Raw genomic sequence first — 19,596 nt, 5'->3', positions numbered from 1 at the left:
TGAGAGGCAATGAATTTTAATATTTCTGTAGAATCTACAGGTTTCATAATTTACTCTGAGTTAAACTATTAACTTTGATGCAGAAATATATATACAATATATATGAACATACATTATACAATACAATCATATAGTAAAACAATGATGTACAAAAGAGAGAAAATTCATCTTCAGACTGCACTTTGGATATATTAGTTATGCCTCTTTAAATCCAGTCTCTTCTATCTTATATTTCCACTATTATTTCAATAACTTGTGATACCAGATATTCTAGTTATTGTAAAATAATTGTATATATATAAAGCTCTGATAAAATACAAAGAAATGGGAGAATATATATATATGTATATTAATTTAAATGAGCACTTATGCACATGCGTTGGCATATTGTTCAGATTTCAAAAATCGAACATAGGGATCTCGTTGCATGAAGTCATAGATTTCCTTTTGGGCATCATCAAAGACGTTTCTATGAGCATTTGCTTCAACAGCCTTTACTGTTCTCTCTCTGTTTGGGGCCTTAAGATTTACCTGAAAATGTAAAAAGAAAGAGAAGATAAAAATAGTCTGGAATTTGAAGAGGCAGTTTAGTCAATTTTATCTACATCAATATTTGACTTATATTTTATCATCCCCCAAAAGAATAAAAGCCAAACTTTATCATCATTATTTAATGTCTATTTTCCATGCTGGTATGGGTCAGATAGTTTGACAGGAGTTGGCAAGCCAGAAAACTGCACCAGGCTCCGTTGTCTGCTTTGATATGGTTTCTACAGGTGGGTGCCTTTCCTAACTCCAACCACTTTACAGAATGTACAGGTTGCTTTTTATGTGGTGGCAACACAGGTGCTTTTTATGTAGCACCAGCATCAGTGGGGTTACCAAGTAACTTGCAAGACAAAGACGTTCTCAGCTGGGAGAGGGAGTGGTATGTGGGAGGTGGCAGTGTGCAGGTTGAGAGATTAAATCTTAATAGAGGGACAGAGATAAGTGTCTTCTTAAGGAAATTGCTAAACATTGTAAAACATTTTATCCAATACTCTACAATTATGCTAATCTAGCCATTTCTTTTATCTTTCTTCTACTTGTTTCAGTCATTTGACTGTGGCCATGCTGGGGCACCACCTTGAAGAAGTTTTGGTTGAATGAATTGATCCCAGTACTTAATTGTTTTTAATGCCGGATACTTACTTATTCTATTGGTCTCTTTTGCTGAACCACTAAGTCACAGGGACATAAACGCATTTACATTGGTTGTCAAGCAGAGGTGGAAACAACCACAGACACACTGACATACACACACACACACACACACACGATGGGCTCCTTACAGTTTCGGTCTATGAAATTCTCTCACAAGGCTGGTTGGCCCAAGGCTATATAATAGAAGACACTTACCCATGCAGTGGGACTGAACTCAGAACCATGTGGCTGGGAAGCAAACTTCTTACCACACAGCCACACCTGCACCATACTGAATACTTTTTTTCAACTTTTATTTGTATTTCTTTTTCTTTTTCTCCCACTACTATAATGGCTTCTGCTCCTTTGTACTGGCTGGGCTGATGATGTCCCCTCAATCCTGGCACTACCATCATACTCATCTCTCCTCTTCCCATCATCTTTGTTATGTCCAACCACTCCCAGGCCTCACACTAATCATTACACCCAGTCCTTCCTTCCCAGGATGCCATCCCTCTGGAATTCTCTCCCTGTTCCTCCCTTTTTTTAGGTGTTGAATCACAAAGGTTCAAGAGGAACATTAATAATATCACTCTGACTGATCTGGGAGGATTTGCAATGGTCAGGAGAGGGTGGGGGTCTGCCTTTTCATGTACATAGAGCAACTGCAAAGAGACTTCCTTACTGGCTCTCCAGGCAGGTATGGCACATTTTGGCACAGTCGTTTTCATGCCATCAATTTGGCATTGCTAATTCAAGGCTGACTTATTTGACATCAGATATCTTAATGTTTCTCTCCCTTCCCCTCTCTTTCCCTTGCTTTTTCCCTCCTTCTCTTTCCTTCGCTTCATCCCTCCCCCTCTCTCCCTCCCCATCTCTCCCTCCCCATCTCTCCCTCCCCATCTCTCCCTCCCCATCTCTCCCTCCCCCTCCCCTCCCCTCCCCTCCCCCTCTCCCCTCCCCCTCTCCCCTCCCCTCTCCCCTCCCCTCTCCCCTCCCCCCTCCCCCTCCCCTCTCTCCCTCTCCCTCCCCATCGCTCCCCCTCTCTCTCCCCCTCCCCCTCCCTCTCCCTCCCCGCTCTCCCCCTCTCCCTCCCCTCCCCCTCTCTCCCTCCCCCTCCATCCTCTCTATGTGTGTGAGTATATTTTTCTTTATATGTACAAGAAGGAAAGTGTTTATGTCAATTAATAAATTAATGAATTGAAAGTACTTAATTTCAATTAATAAACTATAGTCTCTCACTTTTTCTGTCTGTGTGTGCACGTGTGTGTGTATTTGTGTATGTGTAGATGTTTGCCTTCAGTGCCAAAAAGTACTGTTACCAAAACTGGCTGAATGTCCAGTCAGTAGCGCCAGATCATCAACATCCAAACAGCTGTACCCAATTGTCTCATTCCGACCCAGTCAATTGTGATAGACTTCAAATAGTTCCTGCTCATAGCATACAATATCACTACTTGACAATAATCACTTTTTAAACTTTACCACCATCTTATTTCCTGCTATACTTTATATTAGATTAGACAAAGATGAAGTAAAATTATCCATTTTGATAAATATGTGGTCGATGCCAGTGCTGCCTGACTGGCACCCATGCTGGTGGCACATAAAAAGCACCATCCGAGAATGGTCAATGCCAGTGCCGCCTGACTGACTCCCGTGCTGATGGCATGTAAAACGCACCCACTACACTCTCGGAGTGGTTGGTGTTAGGAAGGGCATCCAGCAGTAAAAGTCTTGCCAGATCAGATTGGAGCCGGATACAGCCTCCTGGCTTGCCAGTCCTCAGTCAAACCATTCAACCCATGCCATCATGGAAAACGGATGTTAAACAATGATGATGATGATGATGATGATAAATAATTAATGATTTACAAGGGTTGTTAAGGTTTTGCATTTATAACCACAAAATCATGGTTTCAATTCCTGGACCAAGTGATGCATTATGTTCTTGAGCAAAACACTTCATTTTATATGGATTCTACTCAGCTGTAAAATAGTAACCCTAAAATGGACTGGTGTCCTGTTCAGGGGAAATATTGTGATCTTGGTTACTTCCTTTGATATGGCTGAACAACCAATTTTAATTAGTCAGGATTCACAGTACAAGTTGTCCTATTGATCCTTTTGATTGCTGAATATGAAATGTGGCTCTTGTGACCTCTGTCCAGGTAATTTTTTGAGTCACCCTCTTACCCTTGTATGCCAATCCGGTCACTTATACGCCATAGAAACTGGATAATTGGTCCTATAAGGTCAAGGGCTTGAGAAAGCTATGTCCAGGGGCTTACTTTACTTACAAGAGCTTCTAACAGAAAGTTAACTACAAAAATACTTACAGCACGGGTGGCCTTTTTAGAAACATAGGTTTTCACAATAATACCAGCTTGCTTTGTGAGTTCATCCTCGTCTAAATTCTCTCGAAAGTTCTCTACAGCAAGCCAAAAGTCCAGGTTCTCATCACAGAATTGGCTTTTCAGATATTGCTTAAACAGTTGCACACCATCTGGATATAAAAGAAAACAGTAAAATTGCAAACTGTATTTGATGACATAAAAGACACAGGAGCATATTAGACATACCCCAATTTCAGCAATGCATATTCAGGGAAAAAGGCACTTAATATTTTAAAGCTTATGGGAGACTCTACTTTGTAAATAGGACCAAGAGTGATTTTAGAGAAAAAAGTGCATACAATGCTATCAAGTATGGTACATACCAGATGCATTAACCCTTCACTAATTAATCACGCAATTGTTGTAAACAAGTGTAAATGGATATAATGAGTTGAAGATAAACAAAGAGTATGTTCTTATATATAAAAATGTCTACCGTAAATCCTTGAGTATAGTCCGCCCTTAAGTATAATACGCAGGGTATTTTTAGGGAGCTGTACCTCTGAAAAACCTAAACCTTGTGTATAATATGCACCCCTTCTCTAACTGTCCAACCTTTGTTCAACTTTTGTATAATTTCTGTATAATATTGATATGATGTGCCAAATTTGGTAGGGTGGACCCCCAAAGTAGAAACAGCTGTAAGAGTATAGTATTATTCACTCATTTATTCCTATTCATTTACTTTTTTATTTACTTATTTTTTATTTTTTATTTACACATGATTGTGATTAATTAATAGATCCAATGGATGTTTGCAGGCTGATGTTTGTTAATTAATTATCTTCTCCATTTTCTTCTTTGCCCTATATATGTGTATATATATATATATATATATATATACTCTTTTACTCTTTTACTTGTTTCAGTCATTTGACTGTGGCCATGCTGGAGCACTGCCTTTAGTAGAAGAAATCGACTCCAGGACTTATCCTTTGTAAGCCTAGTACTTATTCTATCAGTCTCTCTTTTGCTGAACCACTAAGTTACAGGGACGTAAACACACCAGCATCGGTTGTCAAGCGATGTTGGGGGACAAACACAGACACACAAACATATACAAACACATACATATATATATATATATATATATATATATATATATATATATATATATATATATATATATATATACATATATACGAAGGGCTTCTTTCAGTTTCCGTCTACCAAATCCACTCACAAGGCTTTGGTCGGCCCGAGGCTATAGTAGAAGACACTTGCTCAAGGTTCCACGCAGTGGGACTGAACCCAGATCAATGTGGTTGGTAAGCAAGCTACTTACCATGCAGCCACTCCTGCATCTATATACTTATATATACATACACATAACTATATATATATATATATATATATATATATATATATACATATACACACACTTTATTAAAAAAGCAGCTAAAATATCACAAAAACTGTTACTCAGAGTTTCTCGTTCCCATTCATTGGACAGTTTTGTTTAGAATGGAACAAAATAAGGTTATATACATAAATATACAATTACTTTGATAGATTTATACCAAATTATACCAAATTTAGATCCAGTAGGTGGTTTTGGAGCAATGGCTCCGATTATAGCAATTGGTATTTAAACACCCTACTGAATCTAAATTTGGCTTATATTTTGCCTGTAAAGGGGTAAACTTACTAGCCACCTTATTATTATCATTAATAACAGTAATAGTACTTCTTTATTTAAATAGATATATATATTGATGAGAACCCAAGAAGGTTCAAAAACCGATTAAAGTTATTCATAATTTTTTTCAGTCTGCGGAGAAATGGCTAAAATCTTCCTTGCTTATAATTATACCATATGTTACATATTCATTATGTCATACTTTGATACTGTGTGGACTAAGATCCCCGTTGACAGGCTGCTGGTATTTATAGTGTTAAACACTTTCGGTATACAAATTAGGGACTCCTTCATATGATGACACCGACACCGCCAACATATCTGAGTACAGTGTGTCTTGTTACTCCCTTCCCCCACATATACATACTAAGAGAAACAAAAGATAAAAATCATCATCATCATCATCATCATCATCATCATTTAGCATCCGTTGTCCATGCTGGTATGGGTTGGACGGTTTGACTGGGCTGGCACACTGGAAAGCTGCACCACACTCCAGTCTGATTTGGCATGGTTTTATAAAGCTGGATGCCCTTCCTAACGCCAACCTCTCTGAGAGTGTAGTGGGTGCTTTTATGTGCCACCAGCACATGTGCCATTTGTGTAACACTGGGGTGCTTTTACGCACCACCAGCACAAGTACCAATTTGTGTGACACCAGTATCTGCCACAACTATGATTTTGCTTGGCTTGATGGGTCTTCTCAAGCACGACAGAATGCCAAAGATCTCAGTCATAGCCTCTGTGAGGCCCAACACTCAAAAGGAACTCAGCCACTTTACCTCTGTGACGCCCAAGGTTCGAAAGGTGTTCTTTACATGCCACCAGCATGGGTGCACTAAAAACAACTGAATAAAATACCGAAATATGTTGTCCCCTTACCTTCACTTCTGATGAGAAACTCAAATGACTGACCCCATGATTTTGGATTGGACATCTTGGAATTGTTTCAGGCAGGAAAGAATAATCTGGAAAAGAGAAAGGAAAGATTTCTTGAACCCTTTAGCATTTGGATGACTTTGTCAAATGTGAAGCTTATATATTCACCTTGTTTTGAATTAATAATGCATCAGCTTGTAGATTTGAGGTTTCAATGATGTGACTGTTTATTTTTAGAATGACATTGTAGGATAGGTTTGAAAGACTGGATGTGGCAGTTCGAATGTAAAGCAAGTAGAATATTTAAGATGGATACAGCTGGCTTAAAGGCTAAAGGGATAAATCACAGAGAAATAGAGAAGAGAACATCATTTAACCTCTGTTTTCTGTGCTGGTATGGGTTGGATGGCTTGACAGGAGTTGGTAAGCTGGAGAGCTGCACCAAGCTTCAGTTGTTTGCTTTGGCAGGGTTTCTGTAGCTGGATGCCCTTCCCAACATCAAACGCTTTACAGAGTGTTCTGGGTGCTTTTTACATGGCACCAGCATGGGAATATATATAGAAACTATATAAAAATGAAATTGAGAGAATGCATAGAGAAGGGAAGAGATTGTACCCAGAATACATTATCATTGTTTAATGTCCATCTTCCATGTATGCATGGGTAGGACTGTTGACAGGAGCCAGCCAAGTTGAAAACTACCCCAAGCTACTGTGTCTGTTTTGGCAGGGTTTCTAAAGCTGGATGCCCTTCCTAACACCAACCACTCTGCAGAGTGGCCTCAGTGCTTTTTATGTGGCACTAGCACAGGTGAGGTTAGTTTTAGCATGATTTTTATACCTACAATTAAAAAAAATCTCATTATGGAGAAACCACAAGCCAGAAAGCTACAACCATGAGGAGTCTGATTGTTGAGTTTGATTTCAAAAACATGACAGCTAGCTGTAAGCTTAATGATTCTGTTACATTGGCCATACAAATATGACACTTTCCTGTTGGTTCACTATGAATTCATAATGAGGTCAGGTCAGATGCAGAGGCATGCACTGTTGCAGCGCATTGCTGCATTCACCGTTTGTTGATATTTTCCTGGATCCACCCAGACGGTCTGTTGAGCAGAGTTCCAGTCAGTCCCCATCTCCATGTGATACCTTCTCATCTTCTGTAACTATGTGGCATGACGTCAACCAACACAATTTGGGAGCACTCGTTCAGACTATTTAGCCATGTTGCCCAGTTTTCTGAGTTAGACCCTGCTTAGCCAGATGAGTTGGGAGCCTGTGATAGTCAACCCTAATGGGCATTTGCAATAAATATGCACCCTCCACCTAGATCATAATTTTGACTGCTTCCTTTCTATCAGACATCCAAAAAGCGGGAGGGAAGTCAAAAAATTAAAGACCTTAGAGTTAATATTGCAAACAGACACTTACGGCCAGAAGAAATCACAACACTTAACCAGCATTTACAAATGTGTTGAAATGCTGGCGTTCAAAAACTAGCAACATAAAGAACATTGATATATAACTCTTATGGGCATGCACACATGCATACATACAAAACACACACACACACACACACACACACACACACACACACACACACACACACACACACACACACACACATTCTTAAACAAGAATATTATTGACAAAGTTTCAGCTAGCTAAGTCATAATCACTCAGGAAAAAAGAACAAAAACATTATGTCCCTTTTTCCATTAGCTGGCTTCGAAACAGTGTTGTAGTTGTTCAGGCCAGTGGTGTTTCCATTGTCTTGTAAAGGAGCACGATTGTTTATGGCCGTAGGCACTTGATCTCACACAGAGTTTAAAGAAGATAAAAACAATGACAGAGTAACCCAGTTTTGGGAAGGAAAACACGCACTGTTACGTGCAGTATGCCTCTCTTTCTGGCTGGATGGCCTCATATATATACAGGTACCGCTGAGTTGCAGTCGGAGGGAGAGAGACAGATAGGGACAGACGGGGTCTGGTCTGACAGACAAACGGGCAGAGAGAGAGATACACGGAGCGAGAGACGGGAACTGTAGCAAATTGGTAAGTGATGTATTGGGATACTGCGTTTAGCCAGGTTTTGTCGAAGTTGCAGAGAAAAAACAGGAAAAGAACTTTGTTGCCGGTAAATGTTTTTATGTTTTAAAAGAAAACGTACTTTGTGTTGTTAAATGTGTTATTTTTTTAAAGAAAAGATAGAGAAGAACTTTGAATTGTTAACTGGGTGGACATTGGAATTAGACACTGAGGGAAAATGGCTGTAACTTTTTTATTTTTTAATTTTGGCGATTTTCGTTTTCGATAATGTGTTCTATATGTCACGGTCAAGCGATTCCCCCTAAAAAAATTTTTGGACCCCCCCCTTTCCCTACACCCCCACCCCACACTTGATATGCTAGAAATAACAGCTAAACGCGGACAATCCAAATTTTTTTAGGGGGAATCGCATGACCGTGACATATAGAACACATTATCGAAAACGAAAATCGCCAATTTTGGACCCCCTCCCCCTCCCCCACACACGGGGGGGGGGGGTTGGCGATTTTCATTTTTGACATTGTGTTCTGCATGTCACGCTTTTTACCAGAGAACATATATTCGAAAACGAACAATACAAAATAAGAAAAAAATAGAAAGCCTGTAACAAAATTCGAAAGCAATTCCGATTCTGAAAAAAAATTGTTTGAAAAATTTCAATTCTCCCCACCACCAAGCAGGCTATTTACATGCTAGAAATAACAGCCAAATCTGGTTAGGGTTAGGGTCAGGGTTAGGGTTAGGGTTAGGGTTAGGTTTACCCTAACCCTAACTCAAAACCTAACCCTAACCCCGACCCTAACCCTAACCCTAACCCCGTTTGCCAAAGCACATTTTTTCCTTCATATTTATTTCATATAAGGTGCACTTCAACTACTACACTATTTTTTTTTCACTTTTTCCACCTTGTGCGGATCTACATAAAAACCGGGGGGGGGGGGGGGAAACGAAATTTTGAATTTGAGATTTTTGAAAATTTTTTTTTCAGAATCGGAATCTCCATAGCCTAAAACGTGGGATTCCGTAAAAAAAATAAATAAGTGGGGGGGGGGGGAAGGTTCAGATTACATATAGTCCATCTGGACCAATGCAAGATTTGGATTGTCCGCGTTTAGCTGTTATTTCTAGCATATCAAGTTTCGTGGTGGGGACTCCACATGTGATCCTTTTACTGTTTCAATATAAATGTAAGCCGTTCATTTTCACATCTAAGTTACGAGAAGGCTATTCGTACGACCTGGACATGTAGAACACAATGTCAAAAATGAAAATCGCAAAAAAAAAAAAAAATCACCCCCCCCCCCCCCGTGTGTGGGGGGGGGGAGGGGTGTCCCAAATTTTTTTTTAGGGGGAATCGCATGACCGTGACATAGAACACATTATCGAAAACGAAAATCGCCAAAATTAAAAAATAAAAAAGTTACAGCCATTTTCCCTCAGTGTCTAAATTCCAATGTCCACCGTTAACTGTGTTTTAAAAGAAAAGAAAGAGAAAAAGAGAAGGACTGTGTTGTTAAATGTTTTAGAAAAAAAAAAAAAAAAGAAAGAACAAAGGAAAAGAACTGTGTTATAAATGTTTGAAGAAAAAGAAGAGAACTGTGTTATAAATCTTTGAAAAAAAAAGGGCGATCTTTCGATACCAAGATCTGTGTTATTAAATGTTTGAAAAGAAAAGGAGAAAAAAGAAAAGAACTTTCGTGTTGTTAAATGCTTTTGAAAGAAAAGAAAATTTTGTGATGTTAAATGTTTGAAAAGAAAAGGAAACAAAGAAAAGAACTTTCGTGTTGTTAAATATTAAATGTGTTTTTTTAAGAAACGGGGGGGGGGGGGGAAGAACTTTCCAAAAGAACTGTCGTTGTTGAATGTTTAAAAAAAAAAAATTATTTGACTACGCAATGTTTTGTGCGTGTTTTTGTTGTTGTTGGCGGCTCTACTGGCTTCGTTTCGCTGCTTCACTCTCCGGTGACGGTTTCTGATTTGCCGAGCGTTGTCGCACGTGATCTTCTCTGGGCCAGCAATCTGCAGGCTGTTTGTGTGGGCACCCATGGTGGCATCGGAAGTCCGCGTGCAGCGCAATAATATATACGAAACAGACACAGAAGTCTAGTGCACGCTTCTGTCTGTCTGGTGCCTATCAAACCATCCTACCCATGCCAGCATGGAAGGTAGACGTTAAATGATAATGATGATCACACACACACACACACACACACACACACACACACACACACACACACACACACACACATACACACAGACACACACACACACACATTAACACATATGTGATACAAATAAGATAATTTATTTTCAAACTCACAAATACTGACAGGACAGCAGAGACGGGATAAAATACACACATTTCAGCACTTCTAAGGCAAACCAAAGGCCGACCAAAGCCTTGTGAGTGGATTTGGTAGACGGAAACTGAAAGAAGCCCGTCGTATATATGTATATATATATATGTATGTGTGTGTATATGTTTGTCCCCCCAACATCGCTTGACAACCGATGGTGGTGTATTTACGTCCCCGTAACTTAGCGGTTCGGCAAAAGAGACCGATAGAATAAGCACTAGGCTTCCTAAGAATAAGTCGTGGGGTTGATTTGCTTGACTAAAGGCGGTGCTCCAGCATGGCCGCAGTCAAATGACTGAATCAAGTAAAAGAGTAAAGAGAAAACTGACACAGAATGTCATGAACTCCTCATCAGTTGAGGGTCAAACACAATTTTGTGCCTTTAACGATATTACTGGTTTCAGCTGATGCCAGTGCCACTTTGACTGGCTTCTGTGCCAGTGGCATGTAAAAAGCACCATCTGATCGTGGTTGATGCCAGCTCCTCTGGCCCCTGTGCTGGTGGCATGTAAAGAGCACCCACTACACTCATGGATTGGTTGGTGTTAGGAAGGGCATCCAGCTGTAGAAACACTGCCAGATCAGATTGGAGCCTGGTGCAGCCTCTTGGTTTCCCAGACACCAGTCGAACTGTCCAACCCATGCTAGCATAGAAAACAGACATTAAATGATGAAGATGATAATGATTATGATGATGATGATGATGATGCCAGCAAGAAAAAAAGCTGCTGGGAAACGGGACAAAAACATAACAAGAATGGATAAACAATAAGTGAATAGACATGCAACACAAAAGTGGACATTTGAACATGAATAAATGTAGTTCAAGGCAGGACCGTTAATGAACGGCTGAGAGGACGAGGATGAGATAAATAAACAGGATACAGCCGTAGAGCCGGACAGAGATGAAAGTGTGGATAACGCTCAGAGGAAAACCCTAAAGGATTAGAAACAGAAGCACAACAGATAGCGAAACAATTTGAAGTGAGAGACCACAGAAAATATGACTGGTTGCTCAGCCATAATCTAGTTGATATCTTTTGAATTTTTAAAAAACTTTTATTTGTGAATGGGATATGCTTTCTTTTCCTTTTAAACAAATTTAAGCCCAAACACTCTGTGAAAACTGGCAAGCCACAACAACAATAGTAACAATAGTCCCATGAACTTCACATCACATGATTCTGAAATCTGCCACAAAAAAGAAAAAATCATGCAAACAACACAAGAACACAAAACGAGAAACGTGTTTCTTCTGCCTTGACCACATTTTTGATCTCTTCCTTTCCTTGAACACTGAAGCCAATAGAAAAATCTCAACCTCAAGATACTCAGTGACAGACAAAATTTAAAAAAAACATATATATCTTAGGGCTTGAAGGAATCCTTGTACTCACCAACATTTACATGTACCTCTACCAACACTCATTTCCCAGAATCTAGAAGCAGAGTAAAATGGTAACAATTCCAAAGCCCAACAAAGGCCCAAGTGAAGTAACCTAAACGAAGAACATCACAGAGATGCATTTTCCTCCTGTATACATCCTAAAAAATTCTGGAATGTTAATGTTGGATTTTCCTCAATCACACATTTCCCTCTCCAAATCCCAACATGGGTTCAGACCTGCACATAAACTATTTGCAAACCTGACATAGAAAACACACAATGCCTTTAATAACAAACAATACTGCAAGAGGGGTATGGGACGTTTTGGCACAGCTGTTTTGGTTCTGTCAGTTTGGCATCACTGATTCGATGCTAACCTATTTGACATCAGACGTTTTAATGTTTTCCTCATTTTGATCTCTCTGTTTATTTCTCTTTGTGTGAACGAGCAGAGGAAAGTGTTTATGTCAATTCTATGTGTATATTTCTAACTATGTGTGTGTGTGCATGCGTGTGTGTGTGTATTTGCTTTCAGTGCCAAAAAGTATAGTCACCAAAAGAGCCATGGCTAAAACGTCTAAGTTAGCCATGGCAAATTGTCAGCATCCAAACAGCTGTGTCCAATTGTCTCATTCTGCTCCTATATATATCATTCTTATTTCTTTACTGCCCACAAGGGGCTACACACAGAGGGGACAAACAAGGACAGACAAAGGGATTAAGTCGATTATATCGACCCCAGTGAGTTACTGGTACTTATTTAATTGACCCCGAAAAGATGAAAGGCAAAGTCGACCTCGGCGGATTTGAACTCAGAACGTAATGGCAGACGAAATACCGCTAAGCATTTCGCCCGGCGTGCTAACGTTCCTGCCAGCTTACTGCCTTTATATATATATATATATATATATATATATATATATATCATTCTACCAACCACATCAGCAAAGCTTTCAAATCCATTTTTTTTATCATCAAATTATGCACAATACACTCAACCCATCTTAAAAAAAAAACAACACAAAATGCTGACAAGCAAATTACTTAGGTCAACAAAGATGAAAAGTAAAATGGACCTGGGTGGAATTTGAACTTAGACCGTAAAGGGACAAAGCTAGATACTACTACTGCAAGTAATTTTTGTCTGACACTTTAACAATTCAACTCCGTCATTTTCTAATGATTAAATAATTAAAAAGAAGATTGATCCTTGGATATCATTTAGCACAGCTATTTATAGTGTTTAGTTAATCATTAGATTAATGAAGTCATCTAAAAGTAATAATCACACGTTAAGTGTTATGACAACAGTGAAGCTGAATGCACTTTTTAAATCCCTATTAGTTGTAAAGATAATCTGGTAATACACCTTATTGCTATGGAAGATGAAATAGTTGTGGTAGTAGATGAAGCAGTGGTGGTGGTGGTAGTAGTAGTAGTAGTAGTAGTAGTAGTAGTAGTAGTAGTAGTAGTAGTAATGGTGGTGGTGATGGTTGTAGTATTGTTGCTTTTGTGTAGCCCCAGGTCAGCCGTGATCAGACAGACTGATGGCATTTAGGTGCTCAGGTAAACGACTGGGTGCAACACATAAATCCATGCCCTTCTCCCTCTCTCCTTCTTCTTCCTCCTTCTCCTACTCCTGCTGCTGCTGCTGCTGCTGTTGTTTAGCCTAGTGTCAGCTGGAATTGAGTTAACCTATAATTCTAGTCATGGCCTATGTTCTAGTTGTGACAATCTCCTCTTTTTCTTTTTTTTTCTCCATGCATATCATACTCTAGAGCAGCATTTCTCAACCGGAGGTTCCCTGGAACTCTAGGGTTTCATAAAAGGTTATTACTGCAAGAAAGAGTAAGATAAGCTAATGCTAATTTCATAATATATAATTATACACATACAAATATATAATTATATATATTATATATTTATTTATATAATTATGGATATCATATATAAATGTTTATATAATTATATATATATATATATATATATATATATATATATATATATAGCACCGCTTGACTGGCATCCGTGCTAGTGGATGGCGTTAAAAGCACCATCCGAGTGTGATCATTGCCAGGGCCACTGACTGGCTCCTGTGCCGGTGGCACGTAAAAAGTACCATTTGATCGTTACCAGCGTCACCTTACTGGCACTTGTGCCGGTGGCACATGAAAGACAGCATTCGAGCGAGGTCGTTACCAGTGCCGCTGGACTGGCTCTTGTGCAGGTGGCATGTAAAAAACACCTTTTGAGCATGGCTGTTGCCAGTACCGCTTGACTGGCCCTTGTGCCGGTGGCATGTAAAAGCACCCACTACACTCTCAGAGTGGTTGGTCTTAGGAAGGGCATCCAACTGTAGAAACTCTGCCAGATCAGTCCAACCCATGCCAGCATGGAAAGTGGACGTTAAACGATGGTGATGGTGATGATATATATATATATATATATATATATATATATATATATATATATATATATATATTTGTTATTTTTTTAAACCTGGTTCTTATTCTATCAGTCTCTTTTTGGTGAACTACTAAGTTATGATGACATAAACAAATGGTGGGGTGGAGGACAATACAAACATACGATGTACACACAGTTTCCATCTACCAAATCCACTCACAAGGATTTGGTCAGGCTGAGGCTATAGTAGAAGACATTTGCCCAAGGTTCCATGCAGTGGGACTGAACCAGAAACCATGTGGTTGGGAAGTAAAGTTCTTACCACTCAATACACTACATATACATGAGTCCCATATTTGATGGTAAAAAAGACACACAAACATATTAGATGCACACCAATTTCGGCAATGCATATCCAGGAAAAGTTGTTTTTAGTGCAATAAAGCATATATTCCTTTCTACTGGAGGCACAAGGCCTGAAATTCTGAGGGAGGGGACTAGTTGATTGCATCAACTTCAGTTTTCCACTGGTACTTAATTTATTGACCCCAAAAGGATGAAAGGCAAAGTTGACCTTGGTGGAATTTGAACTCAGAACATAGTGATGGGTGAAATACCGCTAAGCATTTTGGTCCAGCGCATTAACGATTCTGCCAGCTCGGTGCCTTGCAATAAAGCATATATTAAACATAGCAAAATATGGTCAAGATTGGAATGTTTTTGATCACAGATCTGCTTAATCCTGGCTGGTCTGGGGCTAACCATCAAATCAATGACTACAACAACAATAGTGTCTTAGGCTAATGTAAGAAAATCAACACCTTGTGGTGAAATGGTTGACTGAATAGAATATTGGGTTAAAGTCTCTGAAATTTAATGCTCTCACCCAAAACAAAACCACTTGATTAACCATTTAGCATTTAAACTGACCATATCCAGCCAAAATATTCTGTTTTATATTCAAACTGGTCAGATCCAGCCTCTCATACCTACCCTACAAATAAGCAATCACATCTTTGAAATCTCAAAGCTATGAGAGAATGCATGATTAATTCAAAACAATGTGAATAATTAAGCATTACATTTGACAGAGTAATCCAACTGCTAAAGGGTTAATTGGCAAACACTCATTAAAACAAAACAATACTATTAATTGTTTTAATTAATACAACATGCTGTATGCCTCTCTCTGGTTCTCCTCCAAATAAAAATGGCCAATGTTCGTCTGAAACAGCATGTATGCTGCCTTAACCTAGGTCCATTTTGGTTCAACAATTTCTCATACTTTTATTATTTTTATTGTCTCCTGTCTTTTACAAAATACTTTGATCAGGCATCTGCCTTCAAAACGGTAGCACAGCAGCTAGAGTGTGTGCCATCAGCGGCAGTTTTTGCATTTGTTGTCTCCTGCCATTCTGATCTTTATACAGGCTTATGGAACCCAAAAGTAGATTAAAAAATGCTTTCACCATAGAAGCATCGTCCAGGGTGGGCTACTGCCATCTCTCCCTCCCTAGCTAGCTACGCTACTGTTCTAGATACCTGCTCTGATAATTGGAAGTGATTTGATCAGTGAATCCTGTGATGGTCAACAATCAATAGCATGACGAACTGCTATGGATCACATTATTCCAAAGTATGTATGTGACTGGGGACCATTTGTGAACTTGTATTCCCACTGAATCTCCAAACATGAGCTCCACACCTTAACAACAAATGACTACAGTTATAGCTTCTGTGCTATTGAATGCATTTGCTCGCCAGTGGGGAATTTGTCAATTTTGCAAGTTGGATTTTTGGGTTGCAGGCAGAAGCCTTTTTTTTGCCTGCTGGAATGTTACGGTCAACTGTTGGATGTGGTCAGCATTCAACAGGAACATGGTGAACTCACTGGTCAGAGCTAGCTCATCCTACTCCAAAATGAATGAAGCCACGAGTCACATGGAGGAAGCAGTACACTTGAAACCCTCTGTGACTTTATAACTGCTCACAATTTCCTACGTACATCAATTCCCAGAAATTCAAGCCAGACATAAAAAGAAATTGATCTCACCGATCTGGGGAAGGCCACTAAAAGCTATTGGACATTGGCATTCCTTTCACTAAAAAACAAACAAAATATAAAAAGAGTCACAAGCTTATTGACCTGCTGGGCTCTTTGTCTCTTTTTTGGTGAAGACTCAAATGTCCACTGTACATTGGGACCAGCAGGAAGGAAAAGGCAGGATGGCCATGGAGGGAATGCTTTTGATTAAGAGTTTAAACAGCAACAGCAGCAACCACTACTACAACTACTGCAACCACATGACTGCTCCCCCCCCCCACTTACTACTACTACTACTACTACTACTGCTGCTGCTGCTGCTGCTGCTGCTGCTGCTGCTGTCACCCACCACCACCACCACCAACAGCAGCAGTAACATTACAAGTCAAGTATGGAGCCCTTACGTGGTTATTTGAATTGCTAGAAATAGCAGCCTAATCTCCAAAATTTGGTCCTGCATATCGGTAAAAAGACGAGATGATCAAGGCTGGAGTATCTTTAACCATAGGTTTACTCTATCAACAACAAGAGTAGTAACTGTAATACTAGCTACAACATCTACAGCAGTTTTAACAATGAGGAAGAGAATGAAAACGAGATATTGCAAGACAAAGTGACTCTACGCAATCACACAACTCACTAAAAATAGCAGTCAAATCTCCCTCAACCCACATCCTACGATCTTACATCAGGGGACTTCTGAAAGGTATTTGTAGAAAATTTCATTAAGAAACAATCAATTTTCTGAAAGTTATGCACAAATAAAGCCAGCTTGCCTCTTTCCCCATCCCTTGGAAACTTTTTCACATTTAATTCTGATGTAGTTGGAATCTACAGTATCTGAAGTGAATATATAGAAAAATTCCTTAAAAATATGCATTTTTCTGCAAGTTATGAGGAAACAAAGTCAGGGAGGCACACTTGTGTAGAAATGCCAGAAAATAAAGACAGGATGCCTTTAATCATAAGTCTGAAAGGTCACAACTCCCCTTTAATGAGCAACAAACACAATAACAATGTCAATGATGACAACCACAATATGAATAACCACGAGGCCACAAGGGAACGTCTATGCAGTCGTTCAACCTACTTGAAATGGCACCCAAATTTCCTCAAAGTAGGAAGTAAACATTTAACGATGTAGTCTGAAATAGAGAAAAAGATGAGGTGGCTAAAACTAGACCAGGGGTTTTCAAACTTTTTGACTTGCGGACCCCTTTATATTTCAGGCTTTACCTTATAAACGCTTATGAAATTTATACATAAATATTTGCTTAAAATAACATATATTTTTACATTTATTTATTTAACAGTATTTAACAAATAGGTTTATTGTCAATTAAAAGATTTCGATTAAAAACCATATATAAAATCAAATTGCCCATAAAAAGTATTTGCTGTCCACGGACCCCCTGTGGTCTGCGGACCACGGTTTGAAAACCCCTGGTCTATGCAGTCGTTCAACCTACTTGAAATGGCACCCAAACTTCCTCAAAATAGGAAGTAAACATTTAACAATGAAGTCTGAAATAGAGAAAAAGATGAGGTGGCTAAAACTAGAATACTTCAATCATAAATCCTTGTTCATTGAGTGATTTGGTGCCTTTGACCATTAGTTAATTTGACCTACGGCTAAACAACAATTAACAACATCGACAACAATAGTTTAATATTGTCTGACAATTTCGTGAAAGAGAAACTGTTAAAAAAAATGTCAACTTACTGCAGATTGTTGTGGAAGAAGGTTGTTCAGTTTCTCTGGCAAGAATGAGGTTTTCTGTCTGTGGTTTGGTGTGGACAGTGTGATTTGATTAATAATAAAACTCCATCTCATTTGTGCCTCAGGTCATGTTTTATACACTATAAATCACCAAAGATTAGAGCGTTAGATAATCTACTCTAAATGGATTATGAGTAAAACGAAAAAAAAAAAGAAGAAAGAACTTAATTCCAGCAGAAAGGTTAGAGTTAGGATGGAAAGGAAAAGAATTAAAATCTGCTGTTTTTGTTATTTTTTATTTATTTGTGTGAATTTAATTGGAGTTGGTTAGCATGCTAGAAATAGCAGGGATCACGTGAGTATATTCTAAGGTTTATCGCATACCAAACGGCCATACCAACAAGTTCATCTCTGATCCCACACCTCATTTTTTCCACACTAAATTCCAATATTATCGCAATCTCTGCCATCTGAAAGATATGTAGAAAATTTTGTTAAAAAAGTATTCGTTTTCCAGAAAGTTATGAGGAAACAAAGTCAAAATGACATGCTTCTGTAGTTATACCTATTAATGTTTTTGTTATTGTTTTGTCCCAGATCAATCCTGATAGAGCAAACCTATGCTTAAAGACTCTCCAACCATGATTATCTCGTCTTTTTAAGGGTATGCAGGACTAATTAGTTAGGATGTAGAGAACCGAGTATTGGGGCATTTACGATTTACTCTTCCATAAATATGCTCCAGTGATAAACTGTCCTATGTGTATTTACTATATGAAGAATATACAGTCAAATGTGAGGTGGTATACTTAACAAAATAACTCTGAAATGATTTTTAACAATTGGAAATTTAAACTCATAAGAAGAAAATCATTAGTGTTAATGATAATTTTTGTTAAGGAAAGGAAGGGAGAAAACTTCGAAATTGAAATTGAATATAAATTAAATGGAGACAAGTAGTAAGGATTTGGAGTGTGTTAATTGGCTTCTTACTTTCAAATATAATATATAATATAGGGACAGAGGCAGAAGATCTTATAGCAAGAAAACTACTCCTAATGATCCAAATTTGTGAACAAATTTCAATTCTTGATGGATGTCTCTTCACATCTCTGATATCACTATTGACTTTGAAAATGAAGATATTATCCTTGTTACTTGTCAGAACGATATATATTTTATGCCTTGTGAAAATATGAATACTTTCAACAAACTGTCCGCTGATGGAGCTTGGCGTTCAAGATATAATTCAAAGCTGGTTGATGTAAATTATCTTGAGGTATATCACCATTTTGAATTTCTGTATCCAATTGACATTGATGGATCATGTCATAACTAGTGCTTATTTTATCAAACTGAAGCTTTAAATAAAATATCAATAATATATAGTAATGAATCACTAGACCATATACTTTACAATTATCGATCTTATGTTTACACAACCCTGGACTACTGCCAGTTGCATAACTGCTATTGACATCAACTTTTACTATGGACAAAATATGAAATTTATCACTGTATCTCCAAGTTTAT

General features: G+C 38.6%; 2 protein-coding genes across 2 annotated transcripts in view; one reads left to right on the top strand and one right to left on the bottom strand.

Moving 5' to 3' along the window:
- LOC106879326 (regulator of G protein signaling 4) lies at positions 1-18,205 on the bottom strand. Its single transcript, XM_014928834.3, has 4 exons — positions 18,067-18,205; positions 6,100-6,185; positions 3,522-3,688; positions 1-531 (listed from the first exon to the last, which is right to left on the bottom strand). The coding sequence occupies exons 2-4, from the start codon at positions 6,152-6,154 to the stop codon at positions 367-369; spliced, it is 387 nt and encodes a 128-aa protein (XP_014784320.1). The 5' UTR covers positions 6,155-6,185; positions 18,067-18,205; the 3' UTR covers positions 1-366.
- The window catches only part of LOC106879325 (kinesin-like protein KIF22), a 54,184-nt gene continuing 42,710 nt past the window's right edge, over positions 8,123-19,596 (top strand). The window contains exon 1 of the mRNA XM_089363881.1: positions 8,123-8,237. The gene's annotated coding sequence lies outside the window, so the exon portion shown is untranslated. The remainder of the gene's footprint in view (positions 8,238-19,596) is intronic.

Source organism: Octopus bimaculoides, chromosome 1 (assembly GCF_046866305.1).
Source record: "Octopus bimaculoides isolate indiv1 chromosome 1, ASM4686630v1, whole genome shotgun sequence".
Taxonomy (NCBI): Eukaryota; Metazoa; Mollusca; class Cephalopoda; order Octopoda; family Octopodidae; genus Octopus; species Octopus bimaculoides.
This window is presented reverse-complemented; position numbering and strand designations above follow the sequence as displayed.

Excerpts from the sequence above, each read along its gene's own strand:
- LOC106879326 (XM_014928834.3), bottom strand. The coding sequence starts at position 6,154 with ATGTCCAATCCAAAATCATGGGGTCAGTCATTTGAGTTTCTCATCAGA. Across the intron at positions 3,689-6,099 it reads GTTTCTCATCAGAAGTGAAG|ATGGTGTGCAACTGTTTAAG; the intron begins GTAAGGGGACAA and ends TTTTATATCCAG. Across the intron at positions 532-3,521 it reads CTAAAAAGGCCACCCGTGCT|GTAAATCTTAAGGCCCCAAA; the intron begins GTAAGTATTTTT and ends TTACATTTTCAG.